Here is a 25482-nt window from a genome sequence, read left to right as displayed (position 1 = left end):
ATGAACAGTGTGAAAAGCCATGGTGAGGTGTGTGTACCAATGGGATGAAAAGAAAATTCATTCACTCATCCAACAAATACTTAATTGAGCAGCTATTATATACCAGGTACTTTTTAGGTCCCAGGGAACAGCAGTGAACAAAATGAAATCTCTGTCCTTATGGGGTTTACACTTGAGGGAGAAAGGCAGACAATAAACAAATAATTATACAGACTGTTTACAATATGTACACACGCACACACACACACATATATATACATATGTAATAACATCCTAAGAACATGTTATTTATATTTATATCTACTATATAATAACATCATGGGAAAACTAAGTGGGGTGGGGGGGGTCACTGAGGTAGGGTGGTGGAGAAAGCTAAGAGAGAGAAAAGGTATGGAGCAGATACCCCAAGCCAGTCTTGTTGTGCCTTACACCACGGCGGGGTAGAGTGTTCTGGGCAAAGGGAGGAGTAACTACAAGGCCTGAGGTGAGGGTGAATTTGGCATGAGGAAGTGACGGCCAGAGAGAAATAAAGAATAGCTTATAGGGCTTCGTGGTGAAGAGCAGGGACTTGGGATTTTACTGCAAGTATGCCAGGAACCAGTGGAATGTTTTGAGCAGAGAAATGGCATAATCTCACTTCCATTTTAAAAAGTTAATCCGACTCTTTCTTATTTAATCTTTAAAGCCTGAATAAAGTCCCCTGAAAGGCTTAATGGAAACAGAGAAGCCGTGCATAAAGATAAGAGAGGCAAAGAAAGTTAATTTAATTTGCTGAATATTATTTTTATTAAGTGGATGGAATCTGTGCATATCCCTTTCATAATTATTGATTGTAAGTGTTGCCCAATATTTGTCTCTTTTAATTTTTCTTACTATTGAGTTATTTTAAGAGAGATTATATTTTTACTATGTTTAGTTGAAATTTTGATTTTCTTTCTCAGTTATTTAAAAATGACTATCTAGATATTTAACTGAATATTTATGGAAAAAGTCTAACAATTCAACCTAATAAAAAGGCTTAGAAGTTACAGAATTTGAGATCAGACATTTTTTAAAACAACAAGACAAATTCATTATTTAGAATTCATTGTGGAAAAGTGAATGCCTTCATAAGAAAAGTGACTTCAGCTTCACACAAGAACTGCTCCAGTATTGTTTGTAAAGAGTTCTGTCAGGGAACTATAAATTCGCCAATAAAACTGCAAATTACTCTAACAGATGCTTACAAAGCGTGCCTAGAGGCTATTGTATATGTGTGTTTCGCCAGTTCTGGCAATGAAAAGGTGATTTACAATCCTAAAACCACTAATGATGGCATTTTACAAATGTTATACCCAATTATATTGTGTACGACAATAAAATTCATTATTTACAACAGAATTCCTAAATATTTGTTACATACATCCATTACTGACAATCAGAAGGACTCATATTTGCTAGCACATACTATGAATCTTCTGGAGTGGGGGATTCGCCTTTGCTCCATTCATGGAAATAGTACTGAATAAGGACTTTCTTTGCCTTCCATACTGAGAAAGACCACCAAGTACTAAATTATCAAAAACCTAGTTACTAAGTAAGATCGCTACCATCACTGATGGATTCAGGTTCAAGACAACCCTTTGGCATATATGCCACATCCCACACACGTATAGACAATAATCCTAAGATGTTGAAATCCCTTTAAAAAAAGTATTTTGTTACCCATAATATCTGAGGAAATGTAGCTTCTTCATAGACTTTTCAAGACTTGCATTATACAAATATATATTTTTAGCAGCTCCATTTTTAAGTGGTTGTTTTGTTTTGTTTTGGCCACCAGAATAGAGTAGGTGATTCTCTAGTCTAGACCTGTTACCATATCATTTTTCAGCCAAGCCATTCAGAGGCAGTTTGCTAAGATAGGGAGTGAGATAATATGTTTCAATGATAAAATAAATAGTCCACTCCTTGTTGGCAAGCCGTGAGGTTGACTACTTAATATTGAGCTAGAGAGTGAGTGTGAATTACAGTTTCCTCCAGGATGATGCAAGCTTCGAAATTCCCTGGGGTAAGGGGCGAGGGTGGAGAGACAAACCTTTACCAGTGGTCCAATGATACCCATTTTCACTTGTGTGTGTGTGTGTATGTGTATTCATTTCCTTGCTGCATGTGAAAGCATGCTAGTCAAAAATCTCTAAAAGGGCTTTGCAATTTTTTTTTTTAAGATTTTATTTATTTATTTGACAGAAAGAGACACCGTGAGAGAGGGAACACAAGCAGGGGGAGTGGGAGAGGGAGAAGCAGGCTTCCCGCGGAGCAAGGAGCCCGATGCGGGACTCGATCCCAGGACCCCGGGATCATGACCTGAGCCGAAGGCAGATGCTTAACGACTGAGCCACCCAGGCACCCCGGCTTTGCAATTTTAAACAGAAATCTCCACTTAAGGGATTTTATAGTTAAAAAAAAAAGAAGTTCTTAAGTCAACTAATTGTTCCCTAGCAATAGTGGCCGCTCTTCAGGGTAGCACACCACATATTAGAACAAGTTATAACAAAAAGAAATGAATTTAAGGAAAACTGCACCCATTTTGAGAAAGTGGATTTTTTTTTTTTATGCATAAATAACCCAACCAGGATGTTCCTGTGTGTGTAGCACACTGAATGCATTGAAGTCATTTTTGTTTTATTGAGGAACTGGGATAAACCTGCAGTTAGACCTTTGGGAAATCATTACTGGCTCAAGCTAAATGATACTGCTGACTTTATTTTGTTCTTAGAAAGGTTTGGGGGAGTCATAGACACTGATTCATAAGGAATCCTTTGATCAATTGGAAAAACCTCTCTGCTCAGAAGGAAGGCAGAGACGACGTCTCACAGGTCAGATTGTGTGGTTGATATTCTAGAGATGATGATATTAATTCCTCCCAGATTACCTCCATAACACTTTCCAGATCCTTTTGCAAACAGCTGGATTCCAACATGACTCTTGGTTTGTGCAAATGAAGAACTAGGAAGTGATTCTGATACATTGTTCGCTAGCAAAGAAGTGATTTTCTTACCCTCTTGCAGGTGGTAACAAGCTTGGGCTCATTTTTTTTTTTTTTTTTTGATTGCTGAGATGGGTGGCATTAAAGAAGTTTCTGGAAGAAAGAGTTGTAAGTCTGCACTAGGAAAAGGATATTTGTTGTTGTTTTATGTACTGGTTTTGACAGAGTTGGACTCTTAAGAGACTTTATCATAATAAATTGGAATGATGTACTGAGTTGGTATATCTTTCAAGCTTTCTTGACAAAAACCTAGAGTAAATTTCACGTTTATATATGAGTATGTGTTTGTGTGTGCTAAATGACGATGTAAAATATACAGAGAGGTTGTATAGAGGTTGACTGATAGATACAGATGAATGAAACAATCTTCACACATGTACCATATCTAATATTTTCTAATCTATCCAATTTTATTTCACCTTTTTTTAAATGCTGGTCAAGACCCTCTAAGTTCATTTCATGATCCACCAGTGGGTCACAACTAGACATTTGGACATCACTGGGCTAATGGATAGGGATCCCTGGAGTCTTTTCCCACCTTTGAGTTCCCTTCTGGCAAATCCAAGAACTACCATCTTTGGTTTTGACTCAGCAGGGTGGTTTGTGTCAAGCACCTTGTGGATCCAAATTCCCATTTGGATTGAAATAATCAGATCACTCCAGAACCAGACCTTTGAAGCTGTGCCCTACTGTATTAAAAACAAACAAAACAAAAGAAACCAAACCCTTGCCCAATGTGGTCTGGTAATATTTGTGTTTGTATCTAGGTAAGAAAGACAAAGTAACAATGTTTTACATTTGAGTGAATTTCATTGAAGAACAAAGGTCTCTGAATGGCTTTTCAAAATCTTAAAGTAGTGGCAAAGTGTACTTAAGTGGGAAGAAAAAGAAGAAATTTTTAAAGTTCTGCCTTTAATTGAACTATTAGGGTCCTTAATACCTGAAACTAGTCTTTGGTTTTGCACCTTCTTGGATATTGGTAACTGTGACAATGCCCAGCCTTCATTCTTATTCAGTGTGTTAGATAAGGGATAAATAACCCTCTCTCCCCAATGTGTTGCCTTTAATTTCCATTTTTGGAAATAATCTCTTCCTCTGAATAGATCACCCTTCCTGCCATCCAACCTCCCTACACACCCCTCCCCCCCCACCACCACCTCCATGAAGGGTAAAATGCTCAGATTAAAGTCATAGAGGTTCTTGGTTGCTGGAAATGATGGATTGCAGTAATGAGCTAAGCTTTTAAAAGCATATGTAATACTCAAAGAGAAAAGAATATATGTCTTGGATTCCACCCACTCCAGAAATCAGCAAAGAGAGAATTCTCTCAGTTAAAACATGTCATTTTCATCCCACCCTTGGGGCATTACTTCTGCTTTGTTGATGAAAATGAACATCAAATTGATTGGCTTCCCACACCCTGACAATCAGTAATTATGCCAAAGGTGCTGGGGACCTTCCTGATGAGTGTAGTGATCCAAAAGAAATGCAAGGTGACAGCTTTTCCCTCACCTCACCCCCAGAGTTCCATCTCAGGACAGGTGACAGGCCTGACGGATCATTTCAGAGTACACTTCTTCCCCCACTCTTTCTCATAGAGAGATTTTGAAGATACTATTCGCTTTGAATGAGCAGATCCCATGGAACATAGAACAGTTCCATTCGCCAAAATAGATTCAACGCTAAGTACTGTGAGAGGTATCAGGGTAGAAGAACTTGACGGGTGGGGCTAAAAAAGCTTACGTGTTTGAAAATACCTGCAAATCATTCTCACTTATTACACATATACAATATCCAAATGTCTGAAAATATGGTGCTAGCAACATATGAAGGCTAAAAGGAACTGGAAGTGGAATAGGGCAATGCTCTCAATTCTGACGGGTCAGAGTTTCTACTATCGTTAGAGTTTCTGTAAAATAATTCTATTCATACACAGAGGGCTATTATTATTTTTTTTTACTTCACGCAATTATTTTCATCTTAACCTTGGATAGAGGAAGTTGGACTAAGAGTTAAATGTGCTTGGAATTATGCCTATGACTTTTTTACTACCCTGTGAATCTTCTTATTGAAAGCTTGATGAACTTCTTAATTTAAAAAACAAGAATCAGCTCATTCTCCTTGCCCCTGCTAATCACCGGGGCACCACTATCATAGAAAAGTATATTAAGGATCTACCTGTCTGTATCCCTGCTAGAATTTAAATAGTCGCAACCTCTGCCTCCCCAAAAGCTGCCACCTGGGATACATGAAACGTAGGGTTCTCAACTGGGGAGTGATTTTACTTCCTAGGGAACATTTAGCAGCGTCTGTGATATTTTTCATTGTCATGACCAAGGGGAAGGATGCTACTAAACATCCTGCAGTGCATGGAACAGACCCTACAACAAAGAATGATCTGGTCCAAAATATCAATAGTGCTGAAGTAGAAACTCTGCCTTAGGTGTTGGCAGATGTATACCAAGGGCATGTTGAAAGCTAAAACTCATAGACCAGATATACAAACTAAATAATACCACTTCAACTGTGTGTAAACAGGTATTTCTAGAAAATGTTTCGAGTTTCTAAGGGACAGTTTGGTTATTTAATAGCTCTATTAACACTTGCACTTGTTTCATAATAAATAACTGGTCAATTCTGACACTATTTCAGTAGAACAGTGGTCTAAAAACAAGCATTAAAGATGACAGAATCGTGGGCGCCTGGGTGGCTCAGTTGGTTAAGCGACTGCCTTCGGCTCAGGTCATGATCCTGGAGTCCCTGGATCGAGTCCCACATCGGGCTCCTTGCTCAGCAGGGAGTCTGCTTCTCCCTCTGACCCTCCCCCCTCTCATGCTCTCTCTATCTCATTCTCTCTCTCAAATAAATAAATAAAATCTTTAAAAAAATAAAAAAATAAAAAAAAAGATGACAGAATCGTGCTCATGAATTATCATTAAAATCTCAGGAAACAGAGAATATGCATTATAGAATGAGAGTCCTACACCCCCAAAACGAACGGAACATCCTTTAAATGACACAAGAAATTACATGTATTCATTAGGATAATGTTTTGGCTGTAAAAAAAGCCAGAGTAGCAGTGGCTTAAAATCAGTACAAGTTTCTCTTCCTCTTATAGAGCAGCCAGAGTGTAAACAGTGCGGGGTTCCTGTGGTGTCTTCAGGCTGCTCAGGCTCTTTCTTTCTGTCTTGTTCTGCCGTCCTTGGCAGATGGTTTCCATCTCATGGCCCAATATGACAGCGCCATTGCTCACCATCCTATCCACATGCTAAATAGCAGGGAAGCAAGAAGGAAGTCAAGGGCGTGACCCCCTTTGAAGGGCAAGATCGGAGGCTGTGTACATCACTTCTGCTCATCCTCTTGTCCGGAACTTGGTCGCGTGGCTATGGCTACCAGTTAGGGAGGCTGACAGTGTCCTGTTATGGAGTCCCGTGTCCAGCTAAAACTCGAGGTGCCTTTATTTTTTTATTTTTATTTATTTGAGACAGAGAGAATGAGAGGGAGGAAGGTCAGAGGGAGAAGCAGACTCCCCGCCGAGCAGGGAGCCCGATGCGGGACTCGATCCCAGGACTCCAGGATCATGACCTGAGCCGAAGGCAGTCGCTTAACCAACTGAGCCACCCAGGCGCCCTCGAGGTGCCTTTATTAAAGAAAGAAGAAACCCATGGGTGTTGGAGGACAGCTAGCTGTCTCTACCTCAAATATCTTGTCTTAGGTTAATTCAAGGTCAAGGAACCGAAAGACTGCTTAGTAATTCCAGACGGCCTTTGGTGAGGATAGAGGTCAGAGACTATGATGGCGTCCACCATGGCCTGTTTTTTCACTCTGTTACATTAATCCGAAATCACATGAGAGGCAGCACTAGGGCAAGAGCTAAACCCCCAGGGTTCAAATCTTAGCTCTGCCACTTGCTCGCTGAGTTGATTGTAAGCAAGTTTTCTTCCACTCTCTGTGCCTGGACTTCCTCCTTTTGTAAATTGCTAAAGATAATAATATCTAACTCATAAGGTTATAATAAGGATGACTGAAGTAATACGTGTAAAACACTCAGAATAGTCCTTAACATAGCACCTGAGACTAAGAGCTCTAACCATTGTTATTGTGGGGGTTCCTGCACCTGACTGATTTCATATCAGCTGATTTGAGCCTTAATTTATTTTTTTTTGAGCCGTATCTTATTAAGCACATAAATATCTGTTAATTTCATTTCGTTTTAAAATCTCAATAAATATGGGTTGCTTTGATCTAATTTTGAGTTGTAACCCTCACCCCCAATAAAGTATCAAAATGTAGGATTTGACAAAATAAATGAATAAACAAACAAACAAAAAGCAGAATCAGACCTATAAATATAGAGAATAAATAGCCGGTTGCCAGAGGGGAGGGAGAGCGGGGGATGGGCAAAGTGGGGGAAGGGTGGGCAGTGGGAGATACAGGCTTCCAGTTATGGAATGAGTAAGTCGTGGGGACAAAAGGCCCAGCACAGAGAATATAGTCAGTGGTATTGTAACAGCCTTGCATGGTGACAGATGAGAGCTAAGCTTGTGAGGGTAGCATAATTCACAGAGTTGTGGAATCTCTATGTTGTATACCTGAAACTAATATAACATTGTATGTCCACTATACTTCAATAAAAAGAAAGTCGGATTTGATCTGAAATGAAGATAAGGCTAAACTGGGATTGATGTAGACCTGAGCTAACTCATGAACCAGCGGACTGCCGGCTTCCTACAATGAAGCCACATCAGAGGGCAAGCTAGTCAGTGTAGACAACGAATGCTCCAGCTGCTTTGTCAATAGATAACCTTGCCTCACATTAGTTGATTTCTCAGCAGATGTCAGAGATTTCTGGTTTGATCTAACAAAGTTCACTAAACTTGATAATTTTCTTTACTCCTCAGTAAAGGAATTTAAGAACTCACAGTAAAAACACTGAAACTCAGAAGATCTATAAATGGCTGTAGTTGTCTTACTTTCTACACTATTTTATATTTCAACATTTTGTAGCAGATATCCGTCCCTGACATTTTGTCTCTTCAGCTCTAATAAGCAAATGACTAAAAATAAGGTTAGAATATCTTTAAAGCTGCAAACATGCTTGTGTGTGTGGGTGTGTGGGTGGGTGTGTGTGTGGGGGGGGTGTATCAAAGAAAAATTCCTATATTGATGATAGTATAGTTTGGCCCCTAAAACACCCATGTTCTTTGTTAGGTCATTGCATACTTTTTATTAGTGTAAATTTTGAAAGCAGGTCACTATCTTACCGCTATACGAAGTGATAGAAATGCAAATCATGTATATTGCTGTACTGAGGGCAGGAGGTATTTTCTACAGGCCGTAACATACTCTGGGGCGAATGTGAAGTTAGTGTGAGCAGCCAAACTCCAGTACACAAACCTTTGTCTTGATTTTCTTCTCAGTCCCTTTGGTCCTCACAACATAAAACTTAACAGGATGATTCTCTGTCCATTTCATCTTAAAATCAGGGAAGAAGGATAATAGTGACTCTATAGCAATTATTATTATTTTACCAACAGAAAATGATAAAGAAAATTTCATACGGTCATACGGAAATGAAAACCTGTGCCAAATATTTAGCAGTTTGGCTAGTAAGCACTCAGAAGTCGTATGGGTTTAACAACAGTACGATGGGAATTTTCAGATAAATCATTTCCATTTCTACCACGGAAGCTTTGATCTCTTAAAACTCAACATATTATAGTATAAACTGGAAATTAGTCATGACTTGAAGAAACAGGTCTTAGGGTGTTAATTTCTCCAAACAGAAAAAGAAACATTCCACTCCTTACCTCTTTCTTTTTAAAATAAATGAATACAGGAAACAAAGGCATTGAAGGAGCCCATGGGAATGGAGACTAGTTGCCTTACATTGGTGAACAAGCTCCAATGAAAGGGGACAAAGTCCAGGGGCGCCTGGGTGGCTCAGTCGTTAAGTGTCTGCCTTCAGCTCAGGTCATGATCCCAGGGTCCTGGGAAGGGGCCCCTCATCGGGCTCCTTGCTCTGCAGGAGGCCTGCTTCTCCCTCTTCTACTCTCCCTGCTTGCGTTCCCTCTCTCGCTGTGTCTCTCTGTGTCAAATAAATAAAATCTTAAAAAAAAAAAGAAAGAAAGAAAGAAAGAAAGGAGACAAAGTCCATTTCCTATAAGGCAGCATTTGTGAATTGGGGGGCTATAAGGAATAATCTCCTAAAAGTTTAGGGACTTCACAAATCTTTTCTTGGCCAACTTGAACAAAGCATAAGACTCGTGAGTGACCAGGTAAACAGTTGTAACTTGATAAAAAGATAATCCTCTGGCTATTATTATATAAGAGCAGTAGAGGGAGTGTCTGTAAAGGTCAACATGAAGCTTTTGAAAATAATTTTACATAAAGCCAAAGAGTTTGCCTTTAAGGGCAAGATCTGTACTTAATCTGTTCTCTAGGGTCTCTCTTCTCCAACACAGAGACTCCTACTCTCACTTGAACCAAGTATGATTTATTTGTGGGAGACTCTTCAACACCTCAGTGTTTGTTCTGGAATATGAGATCATATTAGGATTCCACTGATTAATCATCATTGCAAATGTAGTCCCAGAATTGTGTAACTTGGGGCTGTCCTTGGAAGGACACCCCCAGCATGTCCACTTCTGATTCGCGTGTGTGGTTTGGTTCAGGATCTGTGAAAAGGGGACAGCATCTACCATAGAGGTTGTTGGGAAGAGCAATGATATAACTTACACCAGGTACTTTACAGAGTGCCTGGCACATCATTAACTCTCAGTAGATTTTATTATTGGTGCTGTTGCCATATTTCCTGCACAGGTGTTAAGAGGGTAAATGGAGAGATAAAACCAGATCTTTAGGGTTGGTTAGAAATTCAATTTGCAAGTGATGAAATAAAGTGTAGCTCCCACCCTTCTTCCTACCACCAGTTCACTGTTCCTGGCTCCTACCGTCCTCCCCCTCCACCCTTTCCTCCCCCACCCTCCTCCTCCTCTGCCACTCAACCAGTGTTACCAGTTTTTATGGCATCCTTCCAGAGATACTGTATATACAGACAAGTGAAAACATATCTGTGTATATTGATACTTAATTTTGGAACATTTATCCTAAGCAGCCCTCCACTTGAAACAGTAGAAAACCTCCTTTCGAGCTGATAATTAAAATGGGAAATGAGGTAGTAGTCTCTTCCCTCCGTTGTTGCAAATGGCAAGTTTTTCTACCCTGTGGAATCAATGGTTACATCCTTCCCCATTGAACAGGATATGGAGGACGTTAGCATCCTTTTGATAGGGTGCACATCAAGGCCCAAAGAAGTGGTTTAGTGGAGTCACATTGGAGCATATTACTGCATCCAGTAGGCCATTTTATCTCCATAGAGAGACAAGATTATTTAACTACTAGGCCAAATATATGGGTGCCCAGAATCGACAACCAGTTCTCTCTTTTACACATTTTTATATGATGTTAGTTGACTGGCTCCCAACTGAAAGGAAGTCGGAAGCCTTAGTTGAGGTGCCACTGATATAAGAGACCCTACTCTAGCTGAACAGGTACAGCAAAGAACTTCAGAAAAATGAAAGCTGCTTCTGCTTCTCTTCCTTTAAATGTGCTCATTGCCCTGCATACTGGGACCTAATTGAATCATGATTCCGCACTTCCCCATTTTGTCCCCTTAGGACAAAAAGGGGTTAGAAGGACAAAGTTACGATTATCATGGTGCCTTAGTAATGTGGTAGTGTTATCTATAAGTAATGCAATGAGGTAAGAAGAAGCAGATGCGGTCACTCCCCATAAGCAGCTGTTGGTGACTGATGTCGTTTGGCAGGTACACGTGTGTGGTTAACGGACCTTGTGTAGGTATCGTGGTTTGCCATTTGGGTTAAACCTTCACTTTGGAAGAATAGGTGTGCCTGTCGGTTTGAAAACCTTCCCTTTGGAAACTCACTTTTTACCCAGGATTACTGCCAGGCAAGTATTTGGGCTTTGGTGTTACTCGGTGCTCTGTTCTGCTGAGGATGTTATTGGTCTCCTTAACAGCAGAAATAGCTCTGTGGATTTGGTCTTGATAAGTAAAGAGCTTTTCCATTGGCCTTTATGGATGGTGTTGGGTATGTGTGTGCTTTTTAATCGGAGAAATGGAGATATCTCTAGGAGTTTCACCTGACATTATCTCCTGTAAGATTAGAATGTGACCACATTTTCAGCTCCGAACCCACCAACAGGACCTTGAGGCAGATTCACATGCTGAAAAAACAGCCATACGCTGCTCATCAGAATGTGGCAGCATTCCAATTCGAGGAGCATTTGTGAGTCCTCATATTAATATTAAATGCAAGAATCTTTGTTCATGCAACGTGAAGGTTACAAATGTGCACATGCCAAAATTGGGAAATAGCAGAAAATAAGATTCTCACGGTGACATCTGTTCTCCACTATAATACATGTTCTATAATACAGTGTACAGTTTGGAGAATGATTAGTTATGCAAAGCCTTCGGTCTGTGGTGTGATTAAGAACCTGAACTTCAGCATGTGGGGAAGCAGGGGGAGGAGGTGAAGAGGGCACTAAGCTAAGACTGGTTCACTGCCAGTGAGGATTTTACTGTATGACACTAGGCAATTAGCTCACCCACACCTCAGGCTCTCTCGAAACTAGAAGGAATAATGTGCCTTCTTTTTAGTTCTCCCTAGTTCACAGAACGTGAGGCAAAGATTCTGCTGAGGGGAAGTCTCCAAAGAATGTTGAACTTTCATCATCAAAGTTAGAGGTAGTGGCTTTCTGTTATGGGGTGGGAAGAGGCACCACGAAGACAGGGACTTCTCAGTTTTGTCTGTTTGCACGTGATTTATATGAATTTACATCTATCGTACATCAATGCATATATTCCCTCCTTTGCCTATAGTTAGTGAAATCTTAATCAAATCAACAAGGATTTATTGTCTCCTATATTTAAGATCTGTGTAAAGATAGAGGAGAAATAGAGATGCTTTCAAAGATGACCAAATCAGAATATATAAGTAAACTACATATATACCACCTACAGTACTACAGGATACATAGCTGGAATATATTGCATTTTTAGTACAGTGGAAGGAAGTGCCACTGTTTGTTCAAATCTGTTATTTGATTTTTTAATAGTTTGGCCCATAGCTGAAATATACAATTGATATTTTTATATTTAATTTATTTGATTTCCATTCAATTTTCAAATGAAATGAAAGATACTTTTTTTTTTTTTTTAGATTTCTCCTTTTGCTGAACTATTTTGGAGTTGTATCATTGAGTATTATCTGTTTCTTCACATATTTTCAGGCCAATAGATATTTACATGTCTGGTTTGTGAGCCAAAAATCCATTTTTTTATTCTTTCAATCCTGAAATGATTAAATAGAAGTGGCTTAGATTTTCCATTTATTTCTGTCGATAAAGATAATGCCCTAACTTTCATATACAAGCTCAATTCTTCAGACCCCTTGTGGTTAGGATATCTGTTTGGAATAGGATTAAATTTACTTTAAGCCTTCCGCAGTGTATTTAACAGGGACATTGGTGTTCAAGGCAGCTGATAAGACTGTGTTTTCTTCTGAGACCATAGAATGCAGTGACGCTTGCCACCTAGGAAAGAGAAAAATGAAACACATGACCCTGGCCTCCGTAGGACCTGGTCCAAATCAAGGTCATCAGCCTATGAAAATCTCCAAGCCTGCAGCTAGTCAGCCTTTTTCTACTTTGATACAGAGACTAAAGATCCTTCACAAAAACGAGTGACACACCCCATGGACACACCCAGAGGGTTACAGCAGTATAAGGGAAGCCAGAGATTACACGTTCCTCTAGGTTGAGTATCCTGGGTTCAGATCCTGGCTCTACCTCTGAGCAGCTCTGTGAAAACAGGCCGATTCCTTAATGGTTCTGAGCTTTGATTTCTCTCATCTATAAAATGAAGATAATAATGAGACCAATCTTAATGTATTGTTGTGAAGATTAAATGAAATAATGCAAGCACAGGACTTAGCCTCAGCACCGTGCCTGGAACAAAATAAGTGCTAAGTAAACCTTAGCCCAAGATATTCGAACTTTTGACAATGATATTATTATGGAGATGGCCTGATATATTTATTTTAAAAATAAAACATTTGCCAACTCTGTTACTTATTATCCTTGGTAACAAATTACCAGTGCTGCCAATCACTATGGCATACTTTCATAGGAAAATACTAACAATCTTTTCCCTTCTCTCCTAGCTAACAAGGTATTTCCCTATCCTGTCCTTGATCCCCACCTGGGGGGAAAATCATTAAATAAACCAACAAACAGAAATTTCCACCATATGAAAACACATAACTCTGTTTAATCAAATAGCATTTCTGGGTCAAGGAGAAAAATATTTGTGTCAGTGTTGCCTTAAGATGTTAAAGCTGACATCAACTAACATAAATTTTATAATGTGCTAAAGCCCAAGGTCAAGAGAAAGGCAAAATAGAAGAGTTATATTTTCTATTAATACAGAATTGAATAGATTAGGAGCAGAGAGAGAAGAAGACTAAAAATTTGAAACTGGTTGTAGTCACACAAGAATATTGCAGTGTCTTGGAGCTAATAAGGGCTTTAAGGAAATTTAGAAATCTTTAAAGGAATGGATGATATGATCAAAGCTTGTCCATAAGAAAAGAGGACTAGAATAATTGAGAATACCAGTGGATTCCAATCTTAGTGAAGAGAAGTGCAGAATCCCTAGAGGCTTACTTGAATAATATTTGGAAATGGCTGTGACTCGAATTTTAAAAGAAACATACTAAATATTTTTAAAGTACGGTAGAGGTGTGATGCATAGCACATCATATAATTTTAGGAGTAAGTGGACATTAAAATCTTCGTACCTTAGGAGGTATTCCGAAAGTCTGTATTTTCATATTTTATCGTATTCTCCTGTTTTCCTTTAGTTTATTCATCCCCACATCTATTCAGTAAATACATATTGAGCACCTAGTTCAACACTAAACAAGAGAAAAAAGATCCCTCTTTTTGCCCAATTCTATTTGCCCAGACAAGGATAATGTCTTTTTCTCAAGATGTTCTCATATGGGTCTATACTTTCTAATAATTCATAGAGGGAAACTCTTTCAGAGTTAAAGATTTGCCATCAAATCTTTAACTCTGGGGTGGGGTAGCTCCACACTTGAGTGCCTGTTTTTTCCTTCCCTAGGAAAAGTTGGAAAAATAGTCATTATAGGGTCTTATTCTGGGGCAAGTGAAAGCTGACCTAGAAGGAATTTGGTAATTAAAATTTATGTAATCAGTGTTCAGAGTTTTGATATGCAGCAAGCCGTCAGCAGTCAAGAGCTAGGAAGGAGCGGGAGGAAGTGGGCGAGAGAAATGAGGCGGAAGCTCTGAGTCCATCATTCTGTCCATTTAGATCCTGGGGGAAGTGTTTGGGTTGCCCCGATAAAGACAGACTTGTGTTTGCGATAGGCTGTCCCTTACCAGCTGGGTGACCTTGAATTCATTCTTCAACCTCCTTAAGCCTGCTACTCCTTTTTATTTTTTTTTTGTAAAATGGGAATGGTAATATCAGTAACTAATACATAGTGCTGTTACAAGGTTCAATATAATATGTGTAACCTGCATAGTACAGTAGCTCACACAATGGTAAATCCTCCATAAACGTAAGCTGTTGTGTTCATTATGCATTATCTCCTTGATACACTTTTAACAAACTCTGATACTGTTTTGCATAATGGAGATAAACTGCCAAAATGGGGTGAAACTAGTTATACAGTTTAAGCCTTTCTCTGTTACAATTATGTTCAGCTTACCACAGTGACTTAACCAAATGGACATCTGGGTTTTTCTCCACATAAGAAGGAATTCCGAAATAGACAGGATAGGGCTGTGTGGCTGTTTGAGGACCCAGCCTCCTTCTGATTTTCTGCCGTACCAACCCTTATTAGATGCCTTTCATCTGCATGGTTGAAAGAGGGCTGCTCTACCTCCAGACATCTGAGGAAGAAGAGCCCAGGGTGAATGGCCTTTTTACAAGACTGTCATTTTTTCAGGGAGTGGGGGAATGTCAGAGACTCTCTACCCAGGAACTCCTACCTATATCTCATCGGCCCAAACTGTTTTTCCTGCCTAGCCCCTAACTGCAATGGAGGCTGGGAAGGGAAGAGCATGTTTTTAACTGGGCACATAACCACCCTAAAAATAAAATAACTTGTAGCTCTGTTAGATATTACATAAGCAATCAGCAGGGTCTGTTACAAAACCACAAGAAGGACATAGCTCCCAGACCTGATGGTTTTCTAACAAAGATTTATAAATGTCCTCAACATTAGGACATTCTGACAACATCTGCTGAGACTTTAAGTCCTACTACCGTCATGAAGAAGAGAGATGATCGCTGATCTATGGATTTGGCAAGATAATAACCAAAGTCCTTTAGATGCGACTCCTGGATCAATATTGTCAGTTTGCTTTCACATTGCAATGTAGAATCAGGTTGCCATTTAGTTCAACAATCATGATCTTGGTGATGTGACTGTCTCATGTATTCAATAAGCACTTGTTGAGGACCCACTGATCTTGGAAATGCAAGTAAGGGGAAAATGTAGACGCAGCATCCAAATTCCCAATGGATTTTTTTTTAAGTTAAGTTAGACAGAGGTGACAGAAGCTGGTGGTGATGCTCCATGTTTGGATGCTTAGAGAAGTTCCCTGAAGTGCTCAAGTTCTGTGTGATCAGCCTCACTGGAATTAGGGGTACCAAGTCCAAACCGTTTTTGATCACCAGAGGATTCGAGGTCCAGTTTTCTTCTATTGACTTAAAATGCCTTGCACAAACAACAACAAAAAAAAAAACAGGTGTAGGAAGCATTTATGATTCTTTACCAGCTTAAGAGATTACAAGTCAACCAGTAAGGATTTCATTGAGGCTAACTATTGCCCAGCACTAAGCAAAAAATGTCATCCAACTTTTCTGGGTTGATCCCAGGATGTTTACTAAGAACCAGTTTCACAAACCATTCATGGTTGTAGACTTTGGCATTGATTTCTCAAGGCTGAAAGGAGCCCGAATGAGACTGTGGGGCAATTGCTTAAGTACTTTGGACTTCAGTTTCCTTAAATGTAAGAAGAGAACTTTGGAGAAGAGGATCCTTAAGGTGCTTCCCTGACCTAAAGTTTGGGGCAGGATGGAGCCTTCATAACTATGGAAGTCTTGATTCTGGTACAAGTTGTGGGGTGCCCTGGGGTGGGAGAAGGCCTGGAATTTATGCCTTGGTTTCTTCCTCATGGAAATATAAGAGTTGGATTCGAAGGAATCTGTGTCCTCTACTTGATCTAATGTTCTATTAAGTAGAGTTTGATAGAACTCCCTCCCAAATTCTACCAGCTGGGTTTATTTCACGGAAAGTTTTGGAGAAATGCTTGATGGGTTTCATCTTCTCAGGGCCTGTGCGTGGACTCTTCTAAGTTTGTTAAGCAGTAAAGTTTGAAAGGAGCCTACAGAAGATCAAGCCTGTGAACTCCTATGCCTAAGAAGCACCACCCAGTGTTTTTAACTGGTCACAGATTGACCAAAACAATCACTAAATTCTGCTGTCCTAGCTGATCATTGAATTGAAGTCTTGACCGGCAGAAAATCCCATGCTTTGGCAGAATGTTTGCAATGGTCCTTAAAGGGGATTTGATTACACAAAGACCTGCAGAGAGGTGACCCTAGGGAACCTAATAGATCTGTTAGGACTAAGTTACCCTAAGTTGAAGTGACCTTTAAAAAGGAAAAAAAAAAAACCTATTAAGGCTATAGAAGAACTGCAAGCACTAGAGCAAAGATGTCAACTTCCCCAAAGAGTCCTTCACCACAGCTGACTCCTTAATTCACAAGCAGCCCTCAGAAGGTGGCAGCTTGTTTTAAGCAGAGGCCTGCAGAGCTCATGCAACCAAAGGATGGAACCCACAGGGCCAGGATCTAACCAGATAATCACCTATCCAGGATTCTGACTCTAAATGCACAGGATTTCAGAATTTCAGTTGAGATCGGCCTTGAAACTCCAGGCTTGACAATGAAAGAAAGAAATGATCAAAATACCGTCTGTCATAATGGAAAACGCAGGCGGCCCCAGAGCCTCTTCCTCATGCAGCCGCCAATGCAGATTTAGTCAATCTGGACAGTTCTTCATGCGTTGAGGTCACATTTTGGCCAATCTTTTGCTTACGGCTTTAACCAAATAAAGCCTTCTCCTCTCCGCATTTCTCTTGCCAAAGTCAGGTTGAGAGATGGTTCTTTGAGAAGATTGTTTTGGCAGGAGATACAGAGATCTTCTCACACAGCAGAATGCACCAACAAAGCCAAACAGTTCACCAGTCGGGGGCTAACTGGTGTTCAAATGGAAAAGAAGCAAACTCAAGTCCTTTCCTTTGCCCTGCTTGTTCTTTTTTTGGTATGGTTTGCTGAGGGGTGGTGGTGGTGGGGGGGGGGCTTGTTTGTTTGTTTACCAAAAATGTGCCCCAAGTGTCAAATGAAAAGCCCAGGGGAATTTTCTTCAGGAATAACTAGTTTACCTCAGAGGGAAATGGCTTTTAGGATTTTCCCATCTGATCTTCCTCTTGTTCCTTCTTTATTCTGACTCTCGACATACTACAGTTTCTAACTTCTCTGTGGCTGGAAAAATTCTAGGCTGACACTTTCAAGAAGAAAAACGGAAAGAAATCTTAGTGTCTGTGAATTGTTGCTAAATCTGCACATGTCCACTTGTAACCAAGAATATTAAACTCAGAGCCAAAGGACAGGAGGAGAAGAAAAATCCCTTCCTTGTTTGTTGTAGACTTTGGCATGGATCCCAAAAGGCTTGGAGGAGCTTCCGTGAGCCCGAGGGTCTGAAGTCTCTGCTCTCCCAGAGGCATGAGCCAGGTTACCTGGGATAATTCACTTCTCTAGGCCTCAGTTTCCTTATAAGTAAAAAGAGAACACTGAAGGAGAAGATCCTTAAGGTTCCTCCCTGAACTAAGGTTTGGGGCAGGCTGGAGCCTTCATTACTATGGAAACCTTGATTCTGGTACTCAACCCTATACAAGTTGTGGGAGAGGGACTGGAATGTATGCCTTGGTTTCTTCCTCTTGGAAACGAAAGAGATGGATTCGAAGGAATCGGAGTCCTGTACTTGATCTAATGTTCCTTCGAGTCTGTCAGGCTCCCTCCCAGATTCTAGCAGCTGGATTTATTTCATGGAAATTTTTTGAGAAACACTTGCTGGGGTTCATCGTCCCAGGACCCGTGCATGACATGAAATGGTGCATCCCCTTGGATCTCTAGGTCATAAGAGACACAATTTGGCATACCGTCTCTTGGTCATTAGGCCTCATTATGAATGAGGGACCGCAAACAGGAAGAGCCAAGAGCCTCGTATTGGTGACTCTCCTTTCACTCAGATCCTGTTTTTCCAAATGTACCGTGGGGATAAAAGGGCTTGCTCCTGTGTACGTATTTATGTCATGTAAAACAGAAACCAGTTTAAGAAAGAGGGAAGGTCCCAAATGATAATCAAGACAAAAGCCACAGGTGGGAAAGTAGAGAGAAAAACATCTGATCAGATAAAACTGAGTAGTCAGGAATTTGTGGAAATAATTAATGGATATCCTAGGAATCAGAGCCTAAGACGATGAAGATAAATAAAATGCTTTGTAGGAGACAAAATCCTCTGAGACTCTCTATAAAAAAAGGTATCATTAAAGGATGATTTTGCTCTAAAAGAAATGAAGAAAATCATTATTCACAGCTACTTAAGATAATGAAACAAATGCTAAGGGATATGGGAATAAAGATGGAGAAGAGCAAAAAATGTTTTAAAATAATACCTATATTCCAAACTGTTTCTTGACTATTAACAGTTTAAAAGAACAGTTACTATCATGTGGAACTTTCTGCTAAATGTTATACTTCAATAAAAGTTTTATAAAGCAAATTCCTTATGAATGTAAAAGAAGCTAAGTTTTGTTTTTTAGCAGAACAGAAGAAGATAATTGAGGTGGAAATGTGCTCAGCTGGCTTATGCTTGTTGCTACTAATAATGTATGTGAAGAGTTCTTCATAGGGTGCTGGGCTTCTGGGTTAACTGATCAACAAAGTCTGCCAAAGAGTTTGTCTTGGAAAGAATAATCTTCTGGCTTATTGTTATTGGGAGGAAGTAAGGATATAGAACCTTTGGGGTATGGCTCAGACCCGCAGATATTTTCTCTAATAAAATCCTTAAGTCACAGTTCTTGGGTTGAGTTAAAACACCTATTCAAAAGGCAAGTAGCCTTATTTTCACCCTGAATTGGCCATAAACCTTAACAAATGCTGTCTCCGGGCCTCAGTCTTTCCCACTATAAAAGAAGAATAGTGTTTATTCCCTGCCTCACTTAGATGCTTTCATTCAGTCATTCAAATAGTCAGCACATCTATACTACACACTTGTTATGTATCAGGCACTGTGCTATTGCTGAGGACGCAGAAGTCAATCACGTAGAACCCCTTCCGCTCGATGACTCACGTTCTAATAGGGAAGGGGGGCTAGAGAACGCATTTACCGAGCGCCGCTGCACGTTGGACGCACTGGCTGCTGTATGTGAGAAAGACGTATGTAATATAGAAGATATGTCAACAAATAATATAATAGGTAAAGTGGTGCAATGAAAATACTCATGAAAGTGCTTTGGGACAGAGGAGGGGAAATGAGTCATTCTGCCTGGGGCCTGGGGAATTGGGGAAGGTTTACTGAGGAGATGAAATCTGCGCAGGGCTTGACAAGGAGGCGGACTTGGTTGTGTAGAACAAGGGCTGGGATGGGGAGGGGTTTCTGGTGCAGGTACAACTGATTCAAAAGCACTGAGGGCTTCAAAGGGACCGGTTCGTTTTCCAAAAGGACAAGCGGCTCACTCTGCTGAACATTTGAGTGTTTGGGGGTGAAGTGGGGAGCTGAAGGCGGGAGTTGGTTGGAGAAGGATTGTGAAGGATTGTGACACTCTTCAGAAGGCACTCGAAGGAGCCTGGCCTGGAGGGGCCATTGGAATACAGGACAAGACACATCAGATTTGTGCCTCTGAAAGACCATTCTAGAACCAGTGAGGGGGGCTATTGGGATGGAGAGGGGCTGTTCAGGAGGCTTTAGCAGCAATCTTGGTGAGAGGTGATGACTCAGTTCTGGTAGAACTGAGATCCCAGAAGGATTTTTGAGATATTTGAGATCTTTCGCTTGTTTGTTTCCAGAGTTTTTAAAAAATCAAATAATAGAAAAACTTTACATAAAAATATGTCAATCTTAACATAATAAAATAAAATTTAAAAAATATATGTCCGTCTTAGCTTCCACAGTGTTGTACACACACACACACACACACACACAAATCAGAACATGAAATCTTTTTGCTAAACTTGTAGCCTATGACTGCAGTGATAGCCATGCCAATTCATTCGGGTCCCAGGACAGCGATGGCGCTGGGTGTCTGCATCTATGAACCAGGATACTCGCTGCTGCTGTCCCCACAGTGGTCTCCCTAATGTGGGGTTACAGTCACTATTGCTAATTCACAGAGACTAGTACAGGCCTACGTATCCGTTTTTATAAATATTTCTTTATCAATAGGCTTACAATTTAAGTATCGTAAAATATTTTTTTAAAGATTTTTTTTCTTGTATTCATTTGAGAGAGCGTGCAGTGAGAGCACGAGCAGGAGGGAGAGTCAGAGGCAGAGGGAGAAGCAGGCTTCCCGCCGAGCAGGGAGCCCGATGCGGGGCTCGATCCCGGGACCCTGGGACCATGAGCCGAGCCGAAGGCAGACGCTTAACTGACTGAGCCACCCAGGCGCCCCAGGATCATGAACTATTTCTGATAACGGTCAATCATCAAGAACAAGAGACAGAGGAGCTACTCTGTTCTGGCATGCCCCTCGAGAGCCTGCTGACAATTCTCAGGGGTAATGCGGGCCAGTCCTGCTTTGGAAGGGCAGACCGTAGACCTTCCCAAGCTCGTCCTTGCTCGGTGCCCATCACATTCAGATCTCCATCTAGAACCAGACGGACAGCTTTTGGTGACTGACTGAATGTGACAAAAGAGAGGGAAGCAGGAATCCAAAAAGGTTCTGCAGTTTCTCACGTGGCATTGGAGTGACTCCTTGCACAAGCTTCCTTGCAATTCCACGAGGAGAGGAGCAGGCCCTTTACCTGGGTGCTTGTTTTGTCAAAATGACGCTCCCCTCCGCACTGCGCTCCACCACCTGGAGCCTCACCTGGCTGTGATTTCCAGGTCATGTTGTGGGCCAGCTGCAAAGGGCCTGTGGTTCCTTGTTCCCACCTGTGAAGGGAAAACGAGTGGCTGCTGGTGGGGAGAGAAGCTGGTGTAGACAAGGCTCGGGTCCCGGCCGGGTCCTGAAGCCTCTGGCGGCTTCACTGTGACTGGAGGGTGTGCTTCCCACCTTCGCTGCAGCAAATATTCATATTTTTAATAGTTTTCTAAGGCCCGTGGAGGGAAGTGGCCTTCTTATGAGGCGTCAGCTTCTCAAGTGTGCGACTGATATTTGAAAGAATTACTAGGAGACTTTATTTTTAATTGCATCAACTTGTTTGGTACGTGACCCAGTTGATTCATTCTTGTTGTGAATGTTATTGGAAGACCTGGTACCCTCTTGACCTCTCCTTGGAAGTATGACTGGTGCCCTCCTTTGAAGTACCATTTCGATTACACACTTAAAAGGAACTACGAAAATGCCCTCTCATGGCAGCGTGGCTGAAATGGCCACTGCTTGCTTGGGCTCAAGGACGGTCATCGGAGAGTGGTTCTTGTGTCCCCCACAGCTCAGCGGCCAGGACCTCCCTTTTCGCCTACCCCCTTCCCCCCGGATTCTGCCCCTCACCCCCCGCCCCCGGGAGGGTTTTAGTCACAGGGTCCTGCTTTAATAAGACGGGCTGTTCTCCTGAGGCCCAAAGAGCTGTGTTTTAACAAACACAGATAAATCAATAAATGTGCCTTATCAGCGTTGGGATCGCTGGCAGGTGCCTCAGAGCAAACAGGACTGTGATGCCCCCATCACCCCCCACCCCCCTCCCCCCCAGACATACTCGTATTGGTTTCTGCTCATCCTTAGATTACACTATCTGGCAAATCCGCATTCAAACAAAAACTGGTCCCGCCCACTCGCCCAAATGCAGGTGCAAGCCTGTATCTGGGGAGCAGTTTTAACCAAACTGTGGGAAATAAAGTTCTCCCTTCTGAGGTCTCTGTCTGGTGGTCTGAGCATTTTCATCCGCGTGGATCTTCCGAAAAGTTCTACCATTTAATTATCGCCGCTTGGCATCCGGTTCCATAAAGCAACATCTGGTGTGCCTTAAAAAGATTCACGATCATTCACCGAGGTAAAGGACAAGCTGTCAACTCAGTAAATTGTCTTGTTCTTCAGAGTGAGACCTTTAAAGGCCTCTTAGTGGCCCAGACAAGGGTCCCCTTCAGTCCTTTTTGGTATTCTCTCTGTCACCCGTCTCCTTATATTACTGTAGAAGTTATGTTTGTGCAGCCCATTTAGAGTTCAGTGGGAAGAAATACAGATGAGAAAATCAGAGGGAATCCTGTGGATGATGATGAGAAAATAAAAACTTTTTAAGATGACAAGAGGGGGGGATGTATTAATGTCCACACATCTCAGTCATGGCTGCGAATTATGTACAGATAACTGGCAGCACTCATCACTTTCCCTAATTGGATGAGACCTTCGGGGAAATTCTAGTTGTGCCCTCCTGCCTTGGGGAGTGTTATGTGGAGTAGCGTCTGCGTCCATTGAGTCTGCTATGACAAAATACCACAGACAGGCTAGCTTATAGTAACAGTAGAAATCTATTGTTCACAGTTCTGGAGGGCCAGAAGTCTGAAATCAGGGTGCCAGCATGGTGGAGTAGGGCCCTCCTCCAGGTCCCAGACTGCCTACTGCTCGCTGTGTCTTCACATGGCAAAAGGGGCAAGAGAGGTCTCTGGGGGCCTCCTTTGTAAGAGGCTCACCCCCATTCATGAGGCTCACCCTCACGACCCAGTCATCTCCCAGGGTGTGACCTCCTAATACCCTCACCTTGGGCATTAGGGTCTCAACATATGAATTTGGGGGGTGGGGACACAAACATAGCAAGTAGGATGCAGTTGTCATCACCGAGTCTGTAACATTAGGTTCCTCATTAAGGATTCGGCACAATCCAAAACATAGGGCAAAACTTTTCTTCATAAAGGGCAGTGGAAGTGTATTTCCTTCAAAGGATCGAACTATTTGTTTTCCCATCAGAATCTGAGATTTAGGGGCGCCTGGGTGGCTCAGTCGTTAAGCGTCTGCCTTCGGCTCGGGTCATGATCCCAGGGTTCTGGCATCGAGCCCCGCATCGGGCTCCCTGCTCCGAGGGAAGCCTGCTTCTCCCTCTCCCACTCCCCCTGCTTGTGTTCCCTCTCTCGCTGTCTCTGTCAAATGAATAAAATCTTTAAAAAAAAAAAAAAAGAATCCGAGATCTGGCACTCTGTATACCGTCTTGTGGCAAGAGTGTGCATGTCTGGAGTTTTAACATGCCACTCAACCATTCACTCACTTAGCAAATACTGAGTACCGACTGTATACTGTGCACAGTGCTAAAGCATGCTACCAACCTACTGGAGGGTTTGGTTGGCTGACCTTTAGTGACAGAGAGAGAAAACACTGGAGACTTGGCTAGAACTGGAATCCATTTGCCACCACAACTTCAAGAATAGCCTTCTTAGAAACAGGAAATGAACACAAAGACCAGAGGTTACTGGGACTTACAGGCAGTTACCAGCCACATTCTTCAGAAGGAAGCCTCTGCTAAAGTTCTGAAGAACATTGACTAAAATGAAATTTGCTCATGATGCCTTGTTTACCCCTCATGATGCTTTGCTCTTTTGGCCCAGACACAGACAAGATAGTACTAGAGGCAGGAAACGGATTGCCATCCTGGAAATTCAATGACCAGCTTTTCCCGTGTGACGTGTGTGGGAAAGTGTTTGGCCGACAGCAGACGTTGTCCCGACATCTCTCGCTGCACACAGGTGAGTCAGGAACGCACTCAGATGCCCTTGACACTCTGGATCACCAGCTTCTCTCTTCTCAAGAAGCTGAGTTTCTCTGAGTGAATTATAACAGGAAGTGGCGGAAATGTTTCTGTCCTGACCTTTCAAGCCACTGTACCTGGTGCGTTCAAAGGCGGCCCTGGAAACGATTTATATTGAAAGTAGGATTGGTGAGAAAAGAGAGGCATGTAGGTGTATCCGGGTAAAATTCCGGCACTCTAAGCACCATACTGCTCTCATCTTGAGGGTGCGGGGGATGGGGCTGCCCCCCCACCCCATCTCATTGGTTTCATCTTAGCGTGGTAAATGGGAGCAGCTGAGGGACAGAGCAGCTGATGGGGAAACAGTTGCTATCTTTACCTTCATGTAATAGTAGAGAAATGTGCTTGGTTCTACGTGTTGCGAAAGGGAAGGCAACCAAATTAAGGAAGGATAAAGGCGGAATAAATAGTAACTTAATTAATGCAACGAAAATCAGTTCCTTCTCCCCCAGAAGAACGAACTGTACTTTATCTGCACCGCGGGGCTCCTCCCCTAGCCCCACCAAGCCCCGGGCCGCCAGCACTTCAAATGTGGGGGACTATCCCTAGTAATAATGCTGATGCCTTACATTTTGTTGGGGAAAAACTTCATTCCTCATTCTCTGCTGTGAAGTAGATAAGACTGGGTATTCTTTAAAGCCAAGCCCAGTAATACAAAGTAAGAATCAGGGATAGAAAATGAAGTTGCTCATTGCTTTTTCTGCCCCCGTCGACCACCTTTATCTGCACAATGAAAGCAAAGCCTGCTCCTTTTACTATAATTTGCTTGATGAATCGAATGAATTCAGAATGCCACTCTGCAGAGAGTCCTGAAACGTTGTCAGTTTTACGAGAGGGTTTTCATTAAGAAATAAATTGGAATTTTTAATTTTATTTACGTAAAATGAAAATTGCCCATTAAATCATTTCACACGAGTCCTATTTTTGCCCCCTTTAATTTCATTAGTTTTTGATTTCTTGGCTGCTGTAGGCCTGGGGCTTAGGGAAAATGATGGGGCTTCTCTTACACCAGTCCTAGGAAGGCTGTGTTCCCCTCCCCTTTCTCCAGCCAAGCGCCCACCCTCGGCTGACACGTGGGGTGTATGTGCGCACACGCACACTCACACATACACGATATTCTTTTAGCCCCTCTGGGGCTCCCCTTAGCAGGAAGAGGGACCTGTGGGTGTCTAGGAAAAAGCAGATGGTCCAGTTGTCCTGGGACTTGCTGTAATCTTTGAAAGTGCTGATAAATACAGCAGTGACCTGCTGGATAGAGACTGTTAGATACTTATAATTCCTAGGGGTTCCCTTGGTCCCCATTTGAAATGAGATTTGA

The 25482-nt window shown here is 41.8% G+C and overlaps 1 protein-coding gene across 11 annotated transcripts in view; it reads left to right on the top strand.

The window, feature by feature from the left end:
- Window positions 1–25482, top strand: part of ZNF827 (zinc finger protein 827) — a 169996-nt gene that overhangs the window by 124872 nt on the left and 19642 nt on the right. For all 11 annotated transcript variants that reach the window (XR_010409581.1, XM_064585129.1, XM_064585125.1 and 8 more), the window contains exon 9: window positions 23965–24102. Coding sequence is in view for 10 of the 11 variants with exons in the window: in XM_064585129.1 (XP_064441199.1) it covers window positions 23965–24102 (138 nt within the window). In the remaining variant the exon portion in view is untranslated. The remainder of the gene's footprint in view (window positions 1–23964; window positions 24103–25482) is intronic.

This window comes from Mirounga angustirostris, unplaced genomic scaffold (assembly GCF_029215605.1).
Source record: "Mirounga angustirostris isolate CCGP_5_RB_7025 unplaced genomic scaffold, mMirAng1.0.hap1 SCAF_2, whole genome shotgun sequence".
Lineage (NCBI taxonomy): Eukaryota > Metazoa > Chordata > Mammalia > Carnivora > Phocidae > Mirounga > Mirounga angustirostris.
The sequence above is the reverse complement of the archived record's forward strand: the minus strand, read 5'-3'. Positions and strand labels throughout refer to the sequence as shown.